At 56.0% G+C, this 24228-nt stretch overlaps 4 protein-coding genes across 4 annotated transcripts; all 4 read left to right on the top strand.

The window, feature by feature from the left end:
• Positions 1–1552: 1552 nt before the first annotated feature.
• On the top strand, positions 1553–5055 carry LOC138726997 (protocadherin beta-16-like). Its single transcript, XM_069869113.1, has 2 exons — positions 1553–4444; positions 4936–5055. Exons 1-2 carry the CDS (start codon positions 1553–1555, stop codon positions 5053–5055), a joined length of 3012 nt encoding a protein of 1003 aa, XP_069725214.1.
• A 1948-nt stretch (positions 5056–7003) lies between these two features.
• LOC138726996 (protocadherin beta-15-like) lies at positions 7004–9445 on the top strand. Its single transcript, XM_069869112.1, has one exon. The coding sequence runs from the start codon at positions 7004–7006 to the stop codon at positions 9443–9445; it is 2442 nt and encodes an 813-aa protein (XP_069725213.1).
• Positions 9446–13277: 3832 nt separating this feature from the next.
• Positions 13278–18424, top strand: LOC138726995 (protocadherin beta-15-like). The gene is made up of 4 exons (XM_069869111.1): positions 13278–13363; positions 14224–14303; positions 15177–17869; positions 18305–18424. The coding sequence occupies exons 1-4, from the start codon at positions 13278–13280 to the stop codon at positions 18422–18424; spliced, it is 2979 nt and encodes a 992-aa protein (XP_069725212.1).
• A 3069-nt stretch (positions 18425–21493) lies between these two features.
• LOC138726993 (protocadherin beta-15-like) lies at positions 21494–23935 on the top strand. The gene has a single exon (XM_069869110.1). It carries the CDS (start codon positions 21494–21496, stop codon positions 23933–23935), a length of 2442 nt encoding a protein of 813 aa, XP_069725211.1.
• Positions 23936–24228: the final 293 nt, after the last annotated feature.

Genomic DNA, 24228 nt, shown 5'->3' with positions numbered 1-24228 from the left:
GCCACTTAGAAGTCTGTGTGGGAGCTGTGTCCTTGGGATTTCCTTGGAAATATGTCAGCAGTACTGTGTTGAGGTGGAATGGAATGGAATGGAATGGAATGGAATGGAATGGAATGGAATGGAATGGAATGGAATGGAATGGACTACTTTAGTTGGGAGGGTTCTACATGAATCTTCTTGATCCAACGGCCTGAGCAATTAAGGGCAGGTCAAATATCAAAGAATATTATGAAGGGCATTTTCCAAATTGCTCTGAAACACTAGCAGGTGTGGGGCACTGACTCTGCGATCTTTCTAGAAAGTTTGACCTTGCTTCCAGGGTTGACACAATACATTTTTCCCCTTGAAATCCACAGGGAGTTCCCTGTTGGGCTCAGCTCATCTTCTCTGCTTGCTTGACTTTTGACACAGTGACTTTGCTTGCAAATAGAGAGTAAGTGTAGAGAACTATGAAACCACAGTCATTGTTGTCACATCCCAATGGAGACATAGTAGGACTCCGGGCTGCACTTAAACAGTTAGTGTATTACCTGTGATGTTGCAATTCCAAGTCAAGAGTATAAGCTAAAGTCTAGACCAATATTAATACCCTCTAAGGGTTTGGGATGGACTCTATGACCTGTCTGCATCTCAGTGATAGAGTCTTTATAGATGTTTCCACAAAGTTGCTGTGAGTGAAATTTTGCAGATGTTTCAGTGTTCGTATGATAACAACATCGGTGCGGAATCTCTGACCAGCTGAGAGGGAGTTCTGATTATGACCCACTCCTCTCATTCTCATGTAGTCCGTTCTGGAGGGATACCATCTGGGGTATCACTCGATCCGGCTCCTTATCTTCTTCACCTTTTATCAGTGGCGCCTCTAGTAAGGGACATGGTGTGTTGCTCCAGCCCTGCTGTGGGAAAAACCCTCACCAAAATGTACAGAACCAAAGAACTCCAGAATCATACATCTGGCCATTTCTGACACACAAAACTTATAGTTACTAAATTTATAAACCATCCAAATACAGCATAGAAGGATTTCTATTCACAGATCTTCTTAATACTTCTTTGAGGATCACCTCTGAGTCTTTGTTCTGTGGTTATGTTGTGATATGCGGAGGGGATACTCAGGGGCCAATTTGGTCATCCCGATAGGCAAACGAGTGGCAAAGACATAATGGACCCCTTGCTCTACCATCTCCCTTCGGTTTCCCCATGGTGGTGCCTCCCAGATCCACTCTAGAACTCTCCCTATAATCACCACAGATCAAGGAAAATGTCTTCTCCCTCCCCTTCTGATCGTTATTGTTTGTGTAACTGTGGGTTTAATTTGTGACCTCTCCTCTTTGATTCCTTGCATTTTATGTTAATCGCTGTGTCCGTGAATCCTTCCCCAAGTGCAGGACTTCGGGTTTGATCTCCTAGAGCAGCAGCGTCATTCTCGAGTGGTGTTGAGCGAAGGTGGTGGGGAAGCATTTTCTAGGGAACCTTTCCCCTCTGGCACCAGCTCTCACATCCTATAGAGGTTCTTCTCGGACCCACCCGACTCCCTAAGGGTCCTGTGCTGATGAGCAAGCGGAGAAGAGGAGGAACAAGTCCTCAAAGTGTCCGAGCTGCGGATGAGGAGCTGGCGTTTAGGAGCCGGGCAGTGCTGCCCAGAGCCGCGCTCTGTCTGCGGGGAGGGAGCTGCTTCCTAGCAAAGAGAGAGCGTTCCCACTGCGCCTTCTGGCTCCGGCTGGGCACGGGGAGCGCAGCCTCCAGCAGCAAAGGCCGGGCTGGCGGCTCTGCCGCGGCTGAGCAGCAGAGGAAATATTCCCCCGTGCGACGCTGGGTGGGGGTGTTGGCCGCGAACCGGCGGGTTCCTGTGCCCGCCCCGGCTTTGCAGGCACCGGCGGAGAGAAAGAGCCGCGGGAGCCGCTCGGGAAGGGCGGCGGCACACGGAGTCGGGGAGCTCGGGGGCTTTCAGGCCCCTCAGCCCGGGATTGCTGACCAAATCCGCCTCGGACGCGGCTGGACGATGCTGGGAACGATGGAGGACGGGGAATTGCTTTTGTGGCGAGTGCGAGCGAGTGGGAGACGGAGCGGAGAGCGGCAGAGGCGAGTGATCTTGTTGCTTGTGTGCGTTTGCGTGTGTCAGAGCGGGGCCGAACCCCTCCGCTATTCCCTGGCGGAGGAGATGGAGAGGGAGTCGTTTGTGGGCAATATTGCAGAGGACCTGGGGCTTTCTCCGAGCCAGCTGGCGGCTCGCAAGGCGCGCGTTGTGTCCGAGGGGAACGAGCGGCTTTTCCACCTCAATCGAAACACGGGAGTGCTGACGGCAAAGGAGTCTCTGGACCGAGAGGAGATGTGTCCGCAGAGCGATACCTGCACCGTCTTCTTTAAGACAGTCTTTGAAAATCCCTTGGAGCTGATCCGAGGGGAGTTGGAGGTTCTTGACGTGAACGACAACTCTCCCGTTTTCCCGGAGAAGGAGGTGGTTTTAGAGATTCTGGAAACGACACCACCTGGGTTCCGTTTCCTCCTGCAAAGCGCCAGGGACAGGGACGTGGGCAGCAACGGTTTGCAGAACTACAGTCTCGGGACAACTTCATATTTCTCCCTCGCTCTCCAAAAAGAGAAAGATGAAATTAAATACTTGGAACTGGTCTTAGAACGGCACCTGGACCGGGAAGAGCAGCCGCAACACAATTTAGTCCTCACCGCCACCGATGGGGGCTCCCCGCCCAGGTCAGGAACGGCTCAGGTGCGGATCTTGGTGCTGGATGCCAATGACAACATCCCGGTCTTCAGTCGGGAGGTCTACGAGGTGCAAGTGGCCGAGAACAGCCTCCCGGGGCAGTTGGTGGTCAGAGTCGCGGCCGCGGATCCCGACGAAGGGTCCTACGGGAAAGTGCGATACAGCTTCATCCAAACGTCAGAGAGGTCCCGGCAGCTCTTCCAGCTGAACCCTGACACCGGCGAGATCCGGGTGGCGGGAAACGTCGACTTCGAGGAAGCGGAGCACCACGAGTTGGCGGTGAGAGCCACCGACGGCGGGGGTCTGTCTGCGCACTGCAAAGTGCGGGTGGAGGTGCTGGACGTGAACGACAACGCCCCGGAGATAACGCTCACCTCCCAGTCGGCCTCCATTCCCGAGGACGCGCCGCCCCGCACCGTGGTGGCCCTGTTGAGCGTGCGGGACCGCGACTCCGGCGACAACGGCAGGACGGAGTGCTTCATCGACGGGGACTCGCCCTTCATGCTGACGGGCGGCGGGGATGAGTACTACGAGCTGAGGACGACGGCGGCGCTGGACAGGGAGCGGACGGCAGAGTATAACGTGACGGTGAGAGCCGCGGACCGGGGCAGGAGGCGGCTGAGCTCCCGGGCGAGCCTGCGGGTGCAGGTGTCGGACGTGAACGACAACGCGCCCGAGTTCACGCAGGCGGTTTACACGGCGTCGGTGTCGGAGAACGAGGGCCCCATGGTCCGCATCGGCAGCGTGAGCGCCACGGACGCCGACGCGGGAGCGAACGGGCGCGTGAGATACGCGCTGGTGCGGCAGGAGGGCGCGGAGCAGCCCGCGGTGTCGGTGAACGCCGAGAGCGGCGCCGTTTTCCTGCTGCGGCCGCTGGACTACGAGCAGGTGCGCGCCTTGGAGGTGGCGGTGCGCGCTGCCGACGGCGGCTCGCCGCCGCTGAGCGCCCAGGCGGTGCTGCGCGTGGTGGTGCGCGACGAGAACGACAACGCGCCCGTGGTGCTGCACCCGCCCGCCGAGAGCAGCGGCGCGGCGGCGGGCGAGCTGGTGCCGCGCTCGGCCGAGGCCGGGTACCTGGTGGCCAAGGTGGTGGCGGTGGACGCGGACGCGGGGCAGAACGCGTGGCTGTCGTACGAGCTGTGGAAGGCGACGGAGCCGGGGCTGTTCCGCGTGGGGCCGCACAGCGGCGAGGTGCGCACGGCGCGGGCCGTGGCGGAGCGGGACGCGCCCCGGCACAGGCTCGTCGTGCTGGTGCGAGACCGCGGGCGGCCGCCGCGCTCCGCCACCGCCACCCTCGGCATCGCCCTGGTCGGCGGCTTCTCCGACGCCCATCTGCGGGGCGCCGAGGAGGCGCCGGCCGCCGAGCCCGAGGGGCCGCTCACCCTCTCCCTCACCGTCTGCCTGGCCTGCGTGTCCGCCCTCTTCCTGGCCACGGCGGGGGCCGCCGTGGCGGCCAAGGTGCGGCGGGCCCGGCGCAGCGCGGCCGAGAGCTTGCCCGCCTTCCCGCAGTCCGCCCCGCCGAGCAGCGCGGGCTCCCTGCCCCGCAGCTCCGTCTACGACGTCTGCTTCGCCGCCGGCAGCCTCGACGGCGACTTGCGCTTCCTCGGGCCCCTCCTGCCCTGCTTCCCCGCCGGGCTGCCCCCCGGCCCGGCCGAGCAGCGGAGCTCGCTCTGCTCCACGGAGGCGGCCAACCTCGGCGACGACGGCGACCGGGCTGCAGAGGTGAGGGACCTGCCCGGGCCGGGGCGAGGCGGGGAGCGGGGAGGGAGCAGCGCGGGGGGCTCGGGGTGTCGCTCACCTGGGGAGTCTCGGTGTTGTGGCTCTGTGGGTGGAGGAGCCCCAGGGTCGGGAGGAGAGGGCGGAGAGGGTCTGAGAGCTGCTGGTGGGGGCGTCCCAGGAGGATCTGTTAAGGCTCAGCTGCTCCCCAAGTACTGACTTATTGGGGTCTTGGGCATCCAGTTCTGAGGGTTTCTCTTAGATCAAGTGTATCAGCGCAAAGGAGGAGGGCAGCTGCACCTCGACCAGGTTCTCAAAACCATCGAGGTTAAGGAAGAGAGGGGACTAACGTCTCGACCTCCTGTTTCCACCTCCTCTGTCTCTGGAAAGAGAACAGTAGCGTTCTCCGTACAGCAGTGACTGACGGGTCCTCTCAGTCCCTCGCTTTTGCCTCCCTCCAACGCCCAAATGACAACCCGCGCTCTCCGTTCTTGCAGGACAGAGCTCCCATCTCCGCAGACACGGCTCGCAGACGTGCGGAAGCAGCTTGCGCTGCAAAGATGGGGAAGGAGATCCATGGCAATTCTGATGCAAACCCTTGGCTCCCCACTCAGTAAACGAGGGGAAAGGCGAGCGTGTCTGTCGTCCCTGGCCAGCGTCCTCCCAGGGAAAACACCGAAAAAAAAGGACCAGGGAAGAACAAGGCTTCTCTGTGAGAGAGCAAACCCATTCTCCTCTTCAGCATGGTTTTCTTCATTTAAGTGTTCTGTAATTGTGACATAGATGGAGGACGAGGACTGTGTTGCATGTTGATTACCCCGGGACTCGGTGCACGACAATGAGAACATTATTACTTCTCAATGTTAAGGGTAATACTGAAACGTAGAAGCATATCTTCAAGATAGATTTTTCCTACGTCACCTTTTCTGTGTTTATGTTTCTTCTGAGAGCGTTCTGGAATCGTGTCTCCATTCTCTGCTGACACTTTCACTCTCCGCGCTTTTGGCCAGGAGTTCAATGGTTCATCAAAATGTAAAGCGTGGATGTAAAGAGTAATGTATCCGGTTTTGTTTATAACGCAAAGCCCAACATAACATTTCCGGCTTGTTGAGTATAAGGTAGTAGAGAATTGAAAGTGTTGTTTCTGGTTTTACAGTGAAACAGGCTTTTACACTCAGCTTGAGGCACTGTAGAAGACAGGGCGTAGAGTAGCTTGCTGTTTTCTTCTCCCTTCATTAATAAGTAACAATCAAATGCCTGATGTCAATGAACCCAATAAAAACCCCGTTGGAACTCCACCGTGTGTGTGTGGTGTGTGGAAGGTCACTTGTCACTGTCGTCGCCGAGGAAATAGCCACAAAAAGAGCAGGATTTCGGAAATCAGTCCTTGAAATATGGAGTAGATTTTATACAGAGGAAATCAGAGCGACTTGGAAGCAGGACATTGTCAGAAGGCAGAGAAGGGTGGAGGGCGATATTCTGTGGGAAGGAGAGGACCGAGAGATGCTGCTCAAAACGCCTTCGTATGGTATCTCTGTGTTTGGAATCGGGGGGAACAACCTCGGTCGATTCCATAAAAAAAGTTGCTCTTTCCCATGAGAACCTTTCTGTTCAGCCAAAGCAATGTTTATGCCACCTTCTAGTTTACAGAGCTTTTGTTCGAACCTCTTTTCATTGCCAAATGAATGGTGCCTATAACGGCCCGCAGGTGAGCGTCCGTAGATCCCTGGGCTTTGCTGTTTTCTCCGTTAGCTCGTGCTGGTTGGCGATTTTCTATCTGAGGCTCTAATTGCTGACATTCCTGCTTGTTTCTCTGCCTGTTATCTCGCACTGCCTGGCTGCGCTCTGGACCCTTCACTCTCCACACCCTTTACTTTACATCAATCCAGAACAAATTTCCCCCGTGGAACATTCACCTTTACAAAATTTGTGCTTGAAGCTCTGGCTGGAGACACTTGAATGGTGCCTTTAATGTGCCATCGCTGCGTGTCCTTAGATCCCTGGGCTTTGCTGCTGTCTCCGTTAGCTCCGGACCGTTAGCGTTTGTGTATCCGGGGCTCTAATAAGTGACCTCCCTGTGTGCTTCGCTGCCTTTTATCTCCCAGCCCTGCGGCGCCGCCTCCTCCCCCCGGGGCAGGAGCTCCGCCCGGTCGCTGAGCACAAAGCCCTCTGGAGCCCTTGCAAGGCCGCCGGGTGCGGCGAGCGGAGCGCGGAGCGTGTGTCTCGGCGAGAGGGAAGCGCGGTGGCGGTGGCGGTGGCGGGAGGCGCAGTCCCGCCGCGGCCCGCAGGGGGGAGCTCCCGGCCAAGGCGGCGCCGAGCGGCTGCGGGCGGGGAGGCGCCCGAGCCCGGCCCGGCCCTGCCCAGCGCAGCGCAGCCGGGCGGCGGCGAGCGGCGGCGAGCGGGGCCCCGGGCCAGCCGCTGCCGGGCCGCCAGCCGCACTCGGCCCCAGGGAGCCCGCCCGCCCTCGCCGCCGCCCTCGCCGCCGCCCTCGCCGCTGCCGGGCGCCGCTCGCCGCCGAGGACCGCGCGCCCGAGCCGCCCGCCGGAGCCCGCCCGCCGCCCCGCCATGGCGATCGCAAGGCAAGTGCTTTGTCTCTCTGCTCTCCTCTCGCTGCCGCACGCTCGCTCCCAGCCCCTGCGCTACTCCGTAGCCGAGGAGGCGCCGAGCGGCTCGCTCGTAGCCGACGTGGCCGAGGACGCGGGGCTGGCCCCGGCGCAGCTCTCGGCTCGCCGCGCCCGCCTGGCCTCGGAGGACGGCCGGCAGCGCTTGCGCTTGGACCGCGCCACCGGCCGCCTCGTCGTGGCCGAGAGGCTCGACCGGGAGGAGCTGTGCGCCCAGGCGCCCGCCTGCACGCTGCCCTTGGAGCTGCTGCTGGCCGACCCGCTGCAGTTCTTCCGCATCGAGGTGGCCGTGCGGGACGTCAACGACCACTCGCCCCGCTTCCCGGACGAGCAGATCACGCTTAGAATCCCAGAGAGGACCGACCCCGGCTCGCGTTTCCCTTTAATGGGGGCTCGGGACCTGGATATTGGTAGCAACAGTGTCCAGTCTTACAGCATCTCTCCCGAGAACGAGTACTTTTCTGTCTCCTTTGGGAGTCAGAGTGAGGAAGAGAAACATGTGGATTTGGTTTTGGAAAAGCCTCTAGACAGAGAGGAGCAGGCAGAGATGAGTTTCAGTCTCATTGCTGTGGACGGGGGCTCTCCCCCGAGGAGTGGAACATCTCAGATCCACGTCGTTGTTTTAGATGTAAATGATAATGCTCCCATCTTCACACAGAAGCTCTATGTCGGTCAGGTTTTGGAAAATGCCCCCGAGGGCACCGTGGTTCTGAGTGTGCTGGCAACTGATCAGGATGCAGGTTCTAATGCGGACATCTCCTACCAGTTTAGGCAAGAGGTGGACCAGAGCGAATCAGTTTTAGAGATTGACCCCGTGAGTGGTGAAATTAAACTCGCAAAGCCTCTGGACTTTGAGGTGGCTCAGAGATATGAGCTCAGTGTTCGGGCAACAGATGGTGGGGGCCTCTCAGCAATCTGCAAGGTATTGGTGGAGGTTCTGGATGTGAATGACAATGCACCAGAGCTGGTGGTGAGTTCCTTCAGCAGCCCCCTCCCTGAGAATGCGTTACCTGGGACAGTGGTTGCCTTCTTCTCTGTCAGGGACCGTGATTCTGGAGCCAACGGGAAGGTCACCTGTGCCCTTGAGGACCAGCTGTCATTCTCCCTGCGGCCAGCCTATAAGAATTACTATGAGCTGGTGACTGTGACCACAGTGGACAGGGAGGAGACCTCACGGTACATCCTGACTGTCACAGCAGCAGATGCGGGGTCACCTCCTCTCACCACCACCCAGACCTTCACCGTGGACATCTCTGATGTCAACGACAATGCACCTGTCTTCAACCAGACATCATACACCATGTACGTGCATGAAAACAATGTCCCCACTGTTCTTGTTGGAACCGTGTATGCCTCAGATGCTGACATAGGACCCAATGCCAAGGTGACCTATTCCATGGCACCAGCTCACCCCACAGGGCAGCCTCCCTGTTCCTGCATTTCTGTGAATTCTGAGAATGGGCACGTGTTTGTGCTGCGACCTCTGGACTACGAGCAGCTGAAGCAGGTTGAGGTCTTGGTGATTGCCTCTGATGCAGGATCTCCTCCCCTCAGTGCCAACGTCACTGTCCACCTCCTTGTGGTGGATGAGAATGACAATGCTCCACTGGTGCTGCATCCAGCCCAGGACAGCAGCCCAGCATCCAGCGAGCTGGTGCCCATGTCGGCTGAGGCGGGGTACCTGCTCACCAAAGTGGTGGCTGTTGATGCCGACTCTGGGCAGAACTCATGGCTCTCGTACCACCTGCTGAAGGCCACTGACCCCGGTCTGTTTGTGGTGGGTGCCCAAAATGGGGAAGTGCGTCTGAGGAGGCCAGTGACGGAGAGAGACACTGTGAAGCAGAAGCTCATCATCCTGGTGCGAGACAATGGGCGACCACCGCTGTCGGCCACAGCAACACTGAGTGCACTTCTGCTCAATGACTTCTCAGATGTGCGTCTACCACATGGCAGCCCGGACATGGAGGATGAAGAAGACTCTCTGACAGTCTATTTAATCATTTCCTTGGTCTTTGTCTCGTTGCTCTTCCTCGCATCCATGGTAACCTTCATCGCTTGCAAAGTGTGCAAGAGAAAGGAGCTGAAGGATAGACGTGTGCTTTATGCTGCCAGCAACTTTCCAAGCAGCCTGGCTGATGCAGCCTCTACAGGGACCTTGCCCCATCCCTATTGCTACGAGGTCAACCTCACAACGGGTTCGGGCAACAGTGAGTTCAAGTTCCTGAAGCCCATCCTGCCCAGCCTGCCACCACAGCACTGTGCCCTGGGCGGAGACACTGATGGTGAACAGGATTTTCCACATGGTCCTCTCACCACTGCGGATGTGGCACCAGAGAATGCAGGGATGCTCTCTGGGGAACAGTTCAATAGTCTTTCCCTTAACTAGCATGGAGTCAGCACAGGCAGAGGCTTCAGGCCCTGGTGATAGGAAGCACTCCAGGCTATAACCTGTGGCAATGGTTTCCCTAGAGTTAATCTGCCTTTACAGTTGGCATCATTTTTCCCACCCTGTAGTTACTGATATTAGCAGAAAAATTGCCTCTCCTCCAAAACTCAAAAAAACCTCAAAAAGCTAAAATCTCCTTAATTATGATGATAAAATATTTCAGCTCTATTACAGGCGTTTCCTAGATGCTTTCAGATTGGGCTTCATTCCATTGCTACCACTGTAGGTCAAGGTCATCAATCTCTTTCTGTGCTGTAACGTACTGGCAAGGTCCTTGCTGAAATGCGTGTAGCCCTCATTCTGAGTCAGGAAAGCAAGAAATTTGTGAGTATTGTGTTACAAGGTGATGCGTGCATGGAGCTGTTTCTGCTCTGGGTTCTGGATGCCTCTGCCTCTGAGATGCATGGAATCTGTGTTTTGCCTTCTGGTGTCTCTGTCTTTCTGTCCAGCCATTGTGTGACTGCATAGCTGCATAAAGGCTGCCAAGGGAAGCAGGAGGGTGCTCCCATGCACACATTGTGGTGCACAGAATTCCAGCGCAGCAGGCAAGAGTGACATGTTGAGCCTCTGAGTAGTGCTGTCTCATCTTCAGTAGTAAAGTGCACGAGATCTTCCTTTGACCCATAGTCAAAGTGTGGGTGGGCTGCCTCCTTGGGATTGCCTTAGAAATATGTATCATAGTGGTTTTGGTATTGATGGAATGGCAAAGCTGAAGTCCTTATATGCTTCTACAGGACATTCCTTTCAGAGCTTTCACCAGTTTCACTGCTGTCCGCTGGAAGCAGACCTGGTCTGTTTTTCTGGATTTGTGTTACAGCATTTGTATTTTTGGTTTTACCCTTTCTCCTTCTACTCTCTGAACTGTGTTTGACCATTGTCTTGTGGATTCCTCTGAAGAAGGACTCTCACCCCTCTATTATAATGGATAGTTTAGCTGGCACGGAATGCTTGGAAGAACTGCTTGTACTGCAGTTATCAACTGTACCATTGTAAACCAGGATATTGTTGTGTGCAAAAGTGAAATAAAGGGAACACCCGAATGCCTGTATGGAGACTGGGGTCTTTGTAGAGATGTTCCTTCTGGGAAAGCTCTGTGAATGTTTTTCAAAGGCTGAGCACTGTTTTCTCCTGTTGTCCCTTGGCTGATATAGAGTTGATTCGGTCCATTTCTTCTGTTTGGAGATGTGCCTGATAGAGCCTTGAGGGAACCTGTGTGGAGCAATGATTTGTTGGAAAGGCTCTGTGGGTCTTCAGGGCACTGAGCTTCTGGCTGTGACAGGGCCCCATTATATCCAGGTCAGGGGAACCTTGACCCTCCCCTAACAGGAGCCCGGGGTGTGCAAAGGCCTCTTCATAGCTGTGACCTTTATGAATGAAATTCCCAACTGTCCTGACTGCTGTGTCTGGTGATGGCACTGGTGAGATGTTGGAGCACAAATTGTTTGTGGCGCTTAAGGCGTAGGAGTTTCAGAAGATGGATGGCACAAAAGGAGCATACTTGTTCCTTTGGGGCAGTATTTGGGAGAGTGTCAGGATGTGGGCATTTGGTGATGAAAAACTGCTCCCAGGAAGAGGGAAATGAGAGGACTACAGCCATCCCTTCTGCCAAGGTTCTGAGAAAACCTAAGTCCTGAGGGCAGGCTGCTGTAGTGAAGACCATTGTACAGTGAATAGTAAATGATTTCTTGTCCATTTAACCTGTGTAGATTCATAGAATCATTAAGGTTGGAAAAGATCCTAGAGAGCAAAGATTCCAACCGTTAACCTAACACGACCAATTCCACCACTACATATGTCCTTATGTCCACTCAGGGCCATGTCCAGGGACGGTGCCACAGCCACTTCCCTGGGAAGCCTGTGCCAATACTTGACAGCCCTTTCGGTGTCGCAAAATCCTTTGCAGAAGGGTTAACTTAACTCACTGTAACCGCAGAGCCTGTAGGCAACACCAGCTTGCTGCTGGTGGTGAGAAAGTCACCTAATAGCAAGAAGGCTGTGTGTGAACATCGTTTACTATGGCACCAGAAATGAGGAATAGAATTGTTTATTTGCAGGAATGTCCTAAATAGGCTTGAATGGCTGAAGCAGGGGCACTCTTCCTTTTCTATGACCAAGATCCGTGTGGCTGCTGTGCATGGCTGCAGTCCTGCCTGGAGCGATTCTACTCATCGCTCTCAGCATTTGAAGGGATTAAATAGGGATTTCCTTGGAAATATATCAGCAGTAATGGTGTTGAGATGGAAGAGGATGGAATGGAATAGAATAGAGTAGAATACTTTAGTTGGAAGGGATCTACAAGGATCATCTGCCAAATCCAACTGCCTGAGCACTTCAGGGCTGACAAAATGTTAAACAATATTTCCCTTGTTGGACAGCTGGAATAACTCTGGCCAGCTTCAGTAGGTGATCTAGAGGGGTCCTGCTTTAACATTTGCAGGCTCCTTCAGTACTCTGTGAGGGCCCCCATCAGGCCAAATGCACCTGAGAATATTCAGCTGATACAGCTGATCTCTGACAATGTCAGCATCCATGAAGGAAAAGTCACTGTTCGCACTCTCATGGTCCTCCACCTCAGTGGACTGGGCAGCCCAGGCTTAGGTGACCATCTTCAACAAGCATCAATCCAAATTTTCTTAGACAGTGTTCTACTATAAACATATTGAAAAAGTCTGTCTTGGTGTCTGACACAGCACTGGCCAGTTTTGCCTCTAAATGAGCTTTGGCCTATGATGTGTTCTCCCTGCATACACAAGCCACAGGTCTGCAATCTTCCTGCAAAGCCTGATCTTGTTTCCAGAGATGATAGAATTTAGTTCTCCACTTGAGCTCCACAAGATTCCTGTAGGGCCCAGATGGACTTCTGCCCCTCTTGCTTGGCTTTTGGCACAGTGGCGTTGCCTGTTCATTGGCTGAAAGTGTAGAGTTGTGAAAACATGTTTGTTGTCTTTGTGTGGAGAGTGAGGAAGCACCAGGAATTGTTTCAAAGGGTTTTGTCTGCAGGTAGCATGGAGATGAACTTGGAAACAGGCCATTGGGTTTCGTCTTGTCATTGTTGTTTTGAATTGAGAGGCTTCTTGTAGTAAGTGGAAAGCTGTCCCACTATGATATTCCGGGTTTGTGTTAGAGCATTTGCTTTCTCCCTTTGGCCCTTTCTCTTTCTACTTTGTGAACTGTGTTTGAGCATTGTCTTGCCAATTCCTCTTAAGAAGGACTGTAACCTCATGTATAGTAAGAAAATGTTTGACTGGCAGAGAGTATTTGGAAACCCTCTCACAGCGTTGTGCCGCAGTTATGAACTGTACTGTTGTAATCTGGGACGGCTTTGTGTGTAAAAGTGAAATAAAGAGAACACGTGTATGCCTTGTCTGGAGACAGTAGTCTGTGGGGATGTTCATTCTGGGAAAGCTCTGTGAATATTTTTCAAAAACCTTTTTCCTTCTATTTCTCCCTTGGCTGAATTAAGGTTGAGCAGGGGCATTTCTTCAGTTTGGAGTCACATTCGGTAGAGCATTCAGGAAAGTTGTGGGAACAGGCATTTGCTGTCAGGCCTCTGTGGCTCTTCTGAGCACTGAGCTTCTGGCTGTGACAGGGCTAAGTTAGATCCAGGTCAGGGGAACCTGGTCCCTCCTCGAAGAGTGGCCTTGGGTGTGCAAAGGCCCTGCAAATCAGTAAGGTTGGGGAGTGAAATTTCCAACTCTTCTGACAGTTCCGGTTGTCTGGTGCAGTTCCTAATCAGACGGTTTATTATATTGTTTACCATGTGAGAGGGGAAATGTTGTCTCCTGTATTGGAGGGCCTCAACAGGCTGCTGAACTTTCCCAAGGTGCTCGTCAGAGGTGCCATTCAGGAAGCAACGTGGTGGGTAGGACTTGTCTGAGAGACTGCTTTTAGGGCCCCTTCCCCTGTGTTGAGCAGCTGGACCAGCGTGTGTCTCATCTTCTGTAGGGGAACGCAGTAAAGCACACTAGACTTTCCTTGGCCACTTAGAAGTCTGTGTGGGAGCTGTGTCCTTGGGATTTCCTTGGAAATATGTCAGCAGTACTGTGTTGAGGTGGAATGGAATGGAATGGAATGGACTACTTTAGTTGGGAGGGTTCTACATGAATCTTCTTGATCCAACGGCCTGAGCAATTAAGGGCAGGTCAAATATCAAAGAATATTATGAAGGGCATTTTCCAAATTGCTCTGAAACACTAGCAGGTGTAGGGCACTGACTCTGCGATCTTTCTAGAAAGTTTGACCTTGCTTCCAGGGTTGACACAATACATTTTTCCCCTTGAAATCCACAGGGAGTTCCCTGTTGGGCTCAGCTCATCTTCTCTGCTTGCTTGACTTTTGACACAGTGACTTTGCTTGCAAATAGAGAGTAAGTGTAGAGAACTATGAAACCACAGTCATTGTTGTCACATCCCAATGGAGACATAGTAGGACTCCGGGCTGCACTTAAACAGTTAGTGTATTACCTGTGATGTTGCAATTCCAAGTCAAGAGTATAAGCTAAAGTCTAGACCAATATTAATACCCTCTAAGGGTTTGGGATGGACTCTATGACCTGTCTGCATCTCAGTGATAGAGTCTTTATAGATGTTTCCACAAAGTTGCTGTGAGTGAAATTTTGCAGATGTTTCAGTGTTCGTATGATAACAACATCGGTGCGGAATCTCTGACCAGCTGAGAGGGAGTTCTGATTATGACCCACTCCTCTCATTCTCATGTAGTCCGTTCTGGAGGGATACCATCTGGGGTATCACTCGATCCGGCTCCTTATCTTCTTCACCTTTTATCAGTGGCGCCTCTAGTAAGGGACATGGTGTGTTGCTCCAGCCCTGCTGTGGGAAAAACCCTCACCAAAATGTACAGAACCAAAGAACTCCAGAATCATACATCTGGCCATTTCTGACACACAAAACTTATAGTTACTAAATTTATAAACCATCCAAATACAGCATAGAAGGATTTCTATTCACAGATCTTCTTAATACTTCTTTGAGGATCACCTCTGAGTCTTTGTTCTGTGGTTATGTTGTGATATGCGGAGGGGATACTCAGGGGCCAATTTGGTCATCCCGATAGGCAAACGAGTGGCAAAGACATAATGGACCCCTTGCTCTACCATCTCCCTTCGGTTTCCCCATGGTGGTGCCTCCCAGATCCACTCTAGAACTCTCCCTATAATCACCACAGATCAAGGAAAATGTCTTCTCCCTCCCCTTCTGATCGTTATTGTTTGTGTAACTGTGGGTTTAATTTGTGACCTCTCCTCTTTGATTCCTTGCATTTTATGTTAATCGCTGTGTCCGTGAATCCTTCCCCAAGTGCAGGACTTCGGGTTTGATCTCCTAGAGCAGCAGCGTCATTCTCGAGTGGTGTTGAGCGAAGGTGGTGGGGAAGCATTTTCTAGGGAACCTTTCCCCTCTGGCACCAGCTCTCACATCCTATAGAGGTTCTTCTCGGACCCACCCGACTCCCTAAGGGTCCTGTGCTGATGAGCAAGCGGAGAAGAGGAGGAACAAGTCCTCAAAGTGCTCGAGCTGCGGATGAGGAGCTGGCGTTTAGGAGCCGGGCAGTGCTGCCCAGAGCCGCGCTCTGTCTGCGGGGAGGGAGCTGCTTCCTAGCAAAGAGAGAGCGTTCCCACTGCGCCTTTTGGCTCCGGTGGGCACGGGGAGCGCAGCCTCCAGCAGCAAAGGCCGGGCTGGCGGCTCTGCCGCGGCTGAGCAGCAGAGGAAATATTCCCCCGTGCGACGCTGGGTGGGGGTGTTGGCCGCGAACCGGCGGGTTCCTGTGCCCGCCCCGGCTTTGCAGGCACCGGCGGAGAGAAAGAGCCGCGGGAGCCGCTCGGGAAGGGCGGCGGCACACGGAGTCGGGGAGCTCGGGGGCTTTCAGGCCCCTCAGCCCGGGATTGCTGACCAAATCCGCCTCGGACGCGGCTGGACGATGCTGGGAACGACGGAGGACGGGGAATGGCTTCTGTGGCGAGTGCGAGCGAGTGGGAGACGGAGCGGAGAGCGGCAGAGGCGAGTGATCTTGTTGCTTGTGTGCGTTTGCGTGTGTCAGAGCGGGGCCGAACCCCTCCGCTATTCCCTGGCGGAGGAGATGGAGAGGGAGTCGTTTGTGGGCAATATTGCAGAGGACCTGGGGCTTTCTCCGAGCCAGCTGGCGGCTCGCAAGGCGCGCGTTGTGTCCGAGGGGAACGAGCGGCTTTTCCACCTCAATCGAAACACGGGAGTGCTGACGGCAAAGGAGTCTCTGGACCGAGAGGAGATGTGTCCGCAGAGCGATACCTGCACCGTCTTCTTTAAGATAGTCTTTGAAAATCCCTTGGAGCTGATCCGAGGGGAGTTGGAGGTTCTTGACGTCAACGACAACTCCCCCGTCTTCCCGGAGAAGGAGGTGGTTTTAGAGATTCTGGAAACGACATCTCCTGGGTCCCGTTTCCTCCTGCAAAGCGCCCGGGATAAGGACGTGGGTATCAATGGCTTGCAGAATTACAGCCTCGGGTCCAATTCGCATTTCTCCCTCAATGTTGGAACAGAGAAAGGTGTGGAGCTCGTCCTGGAGCGTCAACTGGACCGGGAAGAACAGCCGCAGCTGAATTTAATCCTCACTGCTAGCGATGGGGGCTCCCCACCAAGGTCGGGAACAGCTCACGTGCAGATCGTGGTGCTGGATTCCAATGACAACACCCCGGTGTTCAGTCGGGAGGTCTACGAGGTGCAACTGGCCGAGAACAGCCCCCCGGGGCAGCTGGTGGTCAGAGTCTCGGCCGCGGATCCCGACGAAGGGTCCAACGGGAAAGTGCGATACAGATTCACCCAGATATCGGAGCGGTCCCAGCAGCTCTTCGAGCTGAACCCTGACACCGGGGAGATCCGGGTGGCGGGAACTGTGGATTTCGAGGAAGAGAAGCACCATGAGATGGCAGTGAGAGCCACCGACGGCGGGGGTCTGTCTGCGCACTGCAAAGTGCGGGTGGAGGTGCTGGATGTGAACGACAACGCCCCGGAGATAACGCTCACCTCCCAGTCGGTCTCCGTTCCCGAGGACGCGCCGCCCCGCACCGTGGTGGCCCTGTTGAGCGTGCGGGACCGCGACTCCGGCGACAACGGCAGGACGGAGTGCTCCATCGACGGGGACTCGCCCTTCATGCTGACGGGCGGCGGGGATGAGTACTACGAGCTGAGGACGACGGCGGCGCTGGACAGGGAGCGGGCGGCAGAGTATAACGTGACGGTGAGAGCCGCGGACCGGGGCAGGAGGCGGCTGAGCTCCCGGGCGAGCCTGCGGGTGCAGGTGTCGGACGTGAACGACAACGCGCCCGAGTTCACGCAGGCGGTTTACACGGCGTCGGTGTCGGAGAACGAGGGCCCCATGGTCCGCATCGGCAGCGTGAGCGCCACGGACGCCGACGCGGGAGCGAACGGGCGCGTGAGATACGCGCTGGTGCGGCAGGAGGGCGCGGAGCAGCCCGCGGTGTCGGTGAACGCCGAGAGCGGCGCCGTTTTCCTGCTGCGGCCGCTGGACTACGAGCAGGTGCGCGCCTTGGAGGTGGCGGTGCGCGCTGCCGACGGCGGCTCGCCGCCGCTGAGCGCCCAGGCGGTGCTGCGCGTGGTGGTGCGCGACGAGAACGACAACGCGCCCGTGGTGCTGCACCCGCCCGCCGAGAGCAGCGGCGCGGCGGCGGGCGAGCTGGTGCCGCGCTCGGCCGAGGCCGGGTACCTGGTGGCCAAGGTGGTGGCGGTGGACGCGGACGCGGGGCAGAACGCGTGGCTGTCGTACGAGCTGTGGAAGGCGACGGAGCCGGGGCTGTTCCGCGTGGGGCCGCACAGCGGCGAGGTGCGCACGGCGCGGGCCGTGGCGGAGCGGGACGCGCCCCGGCACAGGCTCGTCGTGCTGGTGCGAGACCGCGGGCGGCCGCCGCGCTCCGCCACCGCCACCCTCGGCATCGCCCTGGTCGGCGGCTTCTCCGACGCCCATCTGCGGGGCGCCGAGGAGGCGCCGGCCGCCGAGCCCGAGGGGCCGCTCACCCTCTCCCTCACCGTCTGCCTGGCCTGCGTGTCCGCCCTCTTCCTGGCCACGGCGGGGGCCGCCGTGGCGGCCAAGGTGCGGCGGGCCCGGCGCAGCGCGGCCGAGAGCTTGCCCGCCTTCCCGCAGTCCGCCCCGCCGAGCAGCGCGGGCTCCCTGCCCCGCAGCTCCGTCTACGACGTCTGCTTCGCCGCCGGCAGCCTCGACGGCGACTTGCGCTTCCTCGGGCCCCTCCTGCCCTGCTTCCCCGCCGGGCTGCCCCCCGGCCCGGCCGAGCAGCGGAGCTCGCTCTGCTCCACGGAGGCGGCCAACCTCGGCGACGACGGCGACCGGGCTGCAGAGGTGAGGGACCTGCCCGGGCCGGGGCGAGGCGGGGAGCGGGGAGGGAGCAGCGCGGGGGGCTCGGGGTGTCGCTCACGTGGGGAGTCTCGGTGTTGTGGCTCTGTGGGTGGAGGAGCCCCAGGGTCGGGAGGAGAGGGCGGAGAGGGTCTGAGAGCCGCTGGTGGGGGCGTCCCAGGAGGATCCGTCGAGGCTTAGATGCTCTTCAAGCGCTGACTTATCGGGCTCCTCTGCATCCATCTCTGAACTTTGTCCTTCGATTCAGCTTTAGGTTGTCCCAGCTGAGGTCAGAGCCCCACTGCTTTGTCCCAACTTCTCTGTCTCTGGACAGAGGAGAGTAACATCCTCCATGCAGCATTGTCCGACGGGTCCTCTCAGCCCCTCGCTCTTGCCTCCCTTCAACGCCCAAATGACAACCTGCGCTCTCCGTTCTTGCAGGACAGAGCTCCCATCTCCGCAGACACGGCTCGCAGACGTGTGGAAGCAGCTTGCACTGCAAAGATGGGGAAGGAGCTCCATGGCAATTCTGATGCAAACCCTTGGCTCCCCACTCAGTAAACGAGGGGAAAGGCGAGCGTGTCTGTCGTCCCTGGCCAGCGTCCTCCCAGGGAAAACACGGAAAAAAGGACCAGGGAAGAACAAGGTTTCTCTGTGAGAGAGTAAACCCGTTCTCCTCTTCAGTATTTTTTTCTTCATCTAAGTGTTCTGTAACTGTGACACGGACGGCAGACGAGGACTGTGTTGCATGTTGATTACCCCGGGACCCCGTGCACGACAATGAGAGCGCTATTACTTCTAAATATTAAGGGTAATACTGAAACCTGGAAGCATATCTTCAAGACAGCTTTTTCCTACATCACCTTTTCTGTATTTATGTTTCTTCTGAGAGCGTTCTGGAATCGTGTCTCCATTCTCTACTGACACTTTCACTCTCCACGCTTTTGGCCAGGAGTTCGCTGGTTCCTCAAACTGTAAAGGGAGCGGGGAGGGAGCAGCGCGGGGGGCTCGGGGTGTCGCTCACCTGGGGAGTCTCGGTGTTGTGGCTCTGTGGGTGGAGGAGCCCCAGGGTCGGGAGGAGAGGGCGGAGAGGGTCTGAGAGCCGCTGGTGGAGGTCCCAGGAGGATCTGTTAATGCTCAGCTGCTCCCCAAGTACTGACTTATGGGGGTCTTGGGCATCCAGCTCTGAGGGTTGCCCTTAGATCAAGTGTATCAGCGCAAAGGAAGAGGGCAGCTGCACCTCGACCAGGTTCTCAAAACCATCGAGGTTGAGGAAGAGAGTGTCCCCACCTCCTGGTTCCACCTCCTCTGTCTCTGGAAAGAGAACAGTAGCGTTCTCCGTACAGCAGTGTCCGACGGGTCCTTTCAGCCCCTCGCTTTTGTCTCCCTCCAACGCCCAAATGACAACCGGCGCTCTCCGTTCTTGCAGGACAGAGCTCCCATCTCCGCAGACACGGCTCGCAGACGTGCGGAAGCAGCTTGCACTGCAAAGAGGGGGAAGGAGCTCCATGGCAATTCTGATGCAAACCCTTGGCTCCCCACTCAGTAAACGAGGGGAAAGGAGAGCGTGTCTGTCGTCCCTGGCCAGCGTCCTCACAAGGAAAACACCGAAAAAAGGACCAGGGAAGAGCAAGGTTTCTCTGTGAGAGAGCAAACCCATTCTCCTCTTCAGCATTGTTTTCTTCATATAAGTGTTGTGTAATTGTGACATGGACGGAGGACGAGGACTGTGTTGCATGTTGATAAATCCGAGACTCCGTGCATGACTGTGAGAGCCTTCTTCCTTCTAAATGTTAAGGGAAATCTTGAAACCTGGAAGCGTATCTTCAAGATAGCTTTTTCCTACATCACCTTTTCTGAGTTTATTTTTGTTTTGAGAGCGTTCTGTAATCATGTCTCCATTCTCTTTACTCCGTTAAAACCGATTTAATTAGAAACGACTGCCAGCGGCACTCCGCACATTTGAGCAGGAGTTCACTGATTCCTCAAACTGTAAAGCGTGGGCTTTGAGCAATGTATTCGTTTTCTTTTATAAGGTAAAGTGCAAGATAACATTTCCGGATTGTTGAGTATAAAGTAATAGAGAATTGAAAGTGCTGTTTGTTTTTTTACAGTGAAACAGGCTTTTACACTCAGCTTGAGGCACTGTAGAGGACAGGACATAGAGTAGCTTTCTGTTTTCTTCTCCCTTACTTAATCGATAATGAGCTATGAAGTGTATGTCATATTTCCTATCTGTCGCACATTTAAACAATCAAATGCCTGATGTAAATGAACGCAATAAAAAAACCCTTGCAACTCCCTCGGGTTTGTGGAAGATCACTAGTCCAAGCAGAATTTCGAGAATCAACCCGTGCATTTTGCAGTAGATATGATGCAGGGAAAATCAAAGCGACTTAGAAGCAGGACATTCTCAGAAGGCGGAGCAAGATGGAGGGCGATTTTCTGTGGGAAGCAGAGGACCGAGAGATGCTGCTCAAAGCGCCGTCGAGCGGTCTCCCTGTTTGGAATCGGAGGGAACAAACTCGATCGATTCTTGTAGCAGGTTGCTCTTTCCTATGAGACCCTTTTTGTTCACCCCACAACAGGCTTTGCCTATTCCTAGACTCCCTGTCAAAGGGCTCGTAAACACTTTGATCTTTCTACTGAGTCACTTTCTGATAATGTGGGATGATCTCTTTTGGCCCATTCGCGTTACAAAGTTTCAGGAAGAACATCTTGCAGTTGAAACTTGAATGGTGACTTTAATGTCCCATCGCTGCATGTCCTTAGATCCCTGGGCATTGTTGCTTTCTCCGATAGCTCCTGCTGGGCTTTGCTGTTGTCTCCGTTAGCTCCTGCTGGTCGGTGTTTGTGTATCTGGGGCTCTAATTAGTGACTTCGCTGTGTGTTTTCCTGCCTATCATCTCTCACTGCCTGGCCGCGCTCCCCACACCCTCCACCTCTCCGTCAATATAGGATAAACTTCCCCCACGGAACTGCTTTACAAATTTGGGGCTTGGACCTCTTGCAGGTGACATTTGAATGGTGCCTTTAATGTCCCATCGCTGCGTGTCCTTAGATCCCTGGGCTTTGCTGCTCTCTCCGTTAGCTCCGGACCGTTAGCGTTTGTGTATCCGGGACTCTAATTAGTGACCTCCCGGTGTGCTTCGCTGCCTTTTATCTCCCAGCCCTGCGGCGCCGCCTCCTCCCCCCGGGGCAGGAGCTCAGCCCGGTCGCTGAGCACAAAGCCCTCTGGAGCCCTTGCAAGGCCGCCGGGTGCGGCGAGCGGAGCGCGGAGCGTGTGTCTCGGCGAGAGGGAAGCGCGGTGGCGGTGGCGGTGGCGGGAGGCGCAGTCCCGCCGCGGCCCGCAGGGGGGAGCTCCCGGCCAAGGCGGCGCCGAGCGGCTGCGGGCGGGGAGGCGCCCGAGCCCGGCCCGGCCCTGCCGAGCGCAGCGCAGCCGGGCGGCGGCGAGCGGCGGCGAGCGGGGCCCCGGGCCAGCCGCTGCCGGGCCGCCAGCCGCACTCGGCCCCAGGGAGCCCGCCCGCCCTCGCCGCCGCCCTCGCCGCCGCCCTCGCCGCTGCCGGGCGCCGCTCGCCGCCGAGGACCGCGCGCCCGAGCCGCCCGCCGGAGCCCGCCCGCCGCCCCGCCATGGCGATCGCAAGGCAAGTGCTTTGTCTCTCTGCTCTCCTCTCGCTGCCGCACGCTCGCTCCCAGCCCCTGCGCTACTCCGTAGCCGAGGAGGCGCCGAGCGGCTCGCTCGTAGCCGACGTGGCCGAGGACGCGGGGCTGGCCCCGGCGCAGCTCTCGGCTCGCCGCGCCCGCCTGGCCTCGGAGGACGGCCGGCAGCGCTTGCGCTTGGACCGCGCCACCGGCCGCCTCGTCGTGGCCGAGAGGCTCGACCGGGAGGAGCTGTGCGCCCAGGCGCCCGCCTGCACGCTGCCCTTGGAGCTGCTGCTGGCCGACCCGCTGCAGTTCTTCCGCATCGAGGTGGCCGTGCGGGACGTCAACGACCACTCGCCCCGCTTCCCGGACGAGCAGATCACGCTTAGGATCCCTGAGACCAGCAACCCCGGCTCGCGTTTCCCGCTAATGGGGGCACGAGACCTGGATATTGGCAGCAACAGTATTCAGGGTTACAGCATCTCTCCCGAGAACGAGTACTTTAGTGTCTCCTTTGGGAGTCGGAATGACGACGATCAATATGTGGAATTGGTTTTGGAAAAGCCTCTAGACAGGGAGGAGCAGGCAGAGATGAGTTTCAGTCTCATTGCTGTGGACGGGGGCTCTCCCCCGAGGAGTGGGACCACCGAAATCCGCATTGTCATACTAGATGCAAATGACAACGCTCCCGTCTTCACACAGGAGCTGTATGTCGGTCAGGTTTTGGAAAATGCCCCTGAGGGCACGGTGGTTCTGAGCGTGGTGGCAACTGATCTGGATGCAGGTTCTAATGGTGAAATTTTCTACCAGTTCCGCCAAGAGGTTGGCCAGAGTGAAACAATGTTTGTTATTGATGCCAGGAGCGGTGAAATTAAACTCAGAAAGCCTCTGGACTTTGAGACAGCACAGAAACACGAGCTCAGAGTGCAGGCTACAGATGGTGGGGGCCTCTCAGCGATCTGCAAGGTATTGGTGGAGGTGCTGGATGTGAATGACAATGCACCAGAGCTGGTGGTGAGTTCCTTCAGCAGCCCCCTCCCTGAGAACGCATTACCTGGGACAGTGGTTGCCTTCTTCACTGTCAGGGACCGTGATGCTGGAGCCAACGGAAAGATCATCTGTGCCCTCGAGGGCCAGCTGTCATTCTCCCTGCGGCCAGCCTATAAGAATTACTATGAGCTGGTGACTGTGAGCTCACTGGACCGGGAGGAAATGGCACGGTACATTGTAACTGTCACAGCAGCAGACGCGGGTTCACCTTCTCTCACCACCACCCAGACCTTCACGGTGGACATCTCTGATGTCAACGACAATGCACCTGTCTTCAACCAGACATCATATACCATGTATGTGCGTGAGAATAATATTCCCACCATGCTGGTTGGAACCGTGTATGGGGCAGATGCTGACGTAGGACCCAATGCCAAGGTGACCTATTCCCTGGCACCAGCTCACCCCACAGGGCAGCCTCCCTGTTCCTGCATTTCTGTGAACTCTGAGAATGGGCACGTGTTTGTGCTGCGGCCTCTGGACTATGAGCAGCTGAAGCAGATTGAGGTCTTGGTGATTGCCTCTGATGCAGGATCTCCTCCCCTCAGTGCCAACGTCACTGTCCGCGTTGTTGTGGTGGATGAGAATGACAATGCCCCACTGGTGCTGCATCCAGCCCAGGACAGCAGCCCAGCATCCAGCGAGCTGGTGCCCATGTCGGCTGAGGTGGGGTACCTGGTCACCAAAGTGGTGGCTGTTGATGCTGACTCTGGGCAGAACTCATGGCTCTCATACCACCTGCTGAAGGCCACTGACCCCGGTCTGTTTGTGGTGGGTGCCCAAAGTGGGGAGGTGCATCTGAGGAGGCCAGTGACGGAGAGAGACACCGTGAAGCAGAAGCTCATCATCCTGGTGCGGGACAACGGGCGACCACCACTGTCGGCCACAGCAGCACTGAGTGCACTCCTACTCAATGACTTCTCAGATGTCCAACTACCACGCAGCAGCCTGGACATGGAGGATGAAGAAGACTCTCTGACATTCTATTTAATCATTTCCCTGGTCTTTGTCTCATTGCTCTTCCTCGTGTCCATGGCAACCTTCATCGCTTGCAAAGTGTGCAAGAGAAAGGAGCTGAAGGATGGGCATGTGGTTTATGCTGCCAGCAACTTGCCAAGCAGCCTGGCTGATGCAGCCTCTGCAGGGACCCTGCCCCATCCCTATTGCTATGAGATCAACCTCACAACGGGTTCGGGCAACAGCGAGTTCAAGTTCCTGAAGCCCATCCTGCCCAGCCTGCCACCACAGCACTGTGCCCTGGGCGGGGACACTGATGGTGAACAGGATTTTCCCCATGGTCCTCTCACCACTGAGGATGTGCTACCAGAGAACATAGGGATGTTCTCTGGGGAAGAGTTCAATAGTCTTTCCTTTAACTAGGATGGAGTCAGCACAGCCAGAGGCTTCGAGCCTTGTGATAGGAAATGGTCCAGGCTATAACTTGTGGCAATGGCTTCCCTAGAGTTAATCTGCCTTTACATTTAGCATCATTTTTCCTGCCCTGAAGTTGCCGAAACCAGAAGAAAAGTTGTCTCTTCCTCCAAAACACCAGAAAAAGCCCCAAAATAAACTTAAGTCTCCTTAATTATGATGATATAATTGTTCAACTCTATTAAAGGCATCTTAGATGCTTTCAGAGTGGGTTTCATTCCGTTGCTACCACCGTAGTTCTT

This window comes from Phaenicophaeus curvirostris, chromosome 15 (assembly GCF_032191515.1).
Source record: "Phaenicophaeus curvirostris isolate KB17595 chromosome 15, BPBGC_Pcur_1.0, whole genome shotgun sequence".
NCBI classification, from domain to species: domain Eukaryota; kingdom Metazoa; phylum Chordata; class Aves; order Cuculiformes; family Cuculidae; genus Phaenicophaeus; species Phaenicophaeus curvirostris.
Note: the sequence above shows the minus strand (reverse complement) of the source record. Positions and strands in the feature narration are given on the sequence as shown.

Bases quoted from the DNA above. Each gene is read 5' to 3' on its own strand.
- LOC138726997 (XM_069869113.1), top strand. From the start codon at position 1,553: ATGAGCAAGCGGAGAAGAGGAGGAACAAGTCCTCAAAGTGTCCGAGCT. The intron at 4,445-4,935 runs GTGAGGGACCTG...CCGTTCTTGCAG, and splicing joins ACGGCGACCGGGCTGCAGAG to GACAGAGCTCCCATCTCCGC.
- LOC138726996 (XM_069869112.1), top strand. From the start codon at position 7,004: ATGGCGATCGCAAGGCAAGTGCTTTGTCTCTCTGCTCTCCTCTCGCTG.
- LOC138726995 (XM_069869111.1), top strand. From the start codon at position 13,278: ATGTTGTCTCCTGTATTGGAGGGCCTCAACAGGCTGCTGAACTTTCCC. The intron at 14,304-15,176 runs GTAAGGGACATG...CGGGGAGCGCAG, and splicing joins TTTTATCAGTGGCGCCTCTA to CCTCCAGCAGCAAAGGCCGG. The intron at 17,870-18,304 runs GTGAGGGACCTG...CCGTTCTTGCAG, and splicing joins ACGGCGACCGGGCTGCAGAG to GACAGAGCTCCCATCTCCGC.
- LOC138726993 (XM_069869110.1), top strand. From the start codon at position 21,494: ATGGCGATCGCAAGGCAAGTGCTTTGTCTCTCTGCTCTCCTCTCGCTG.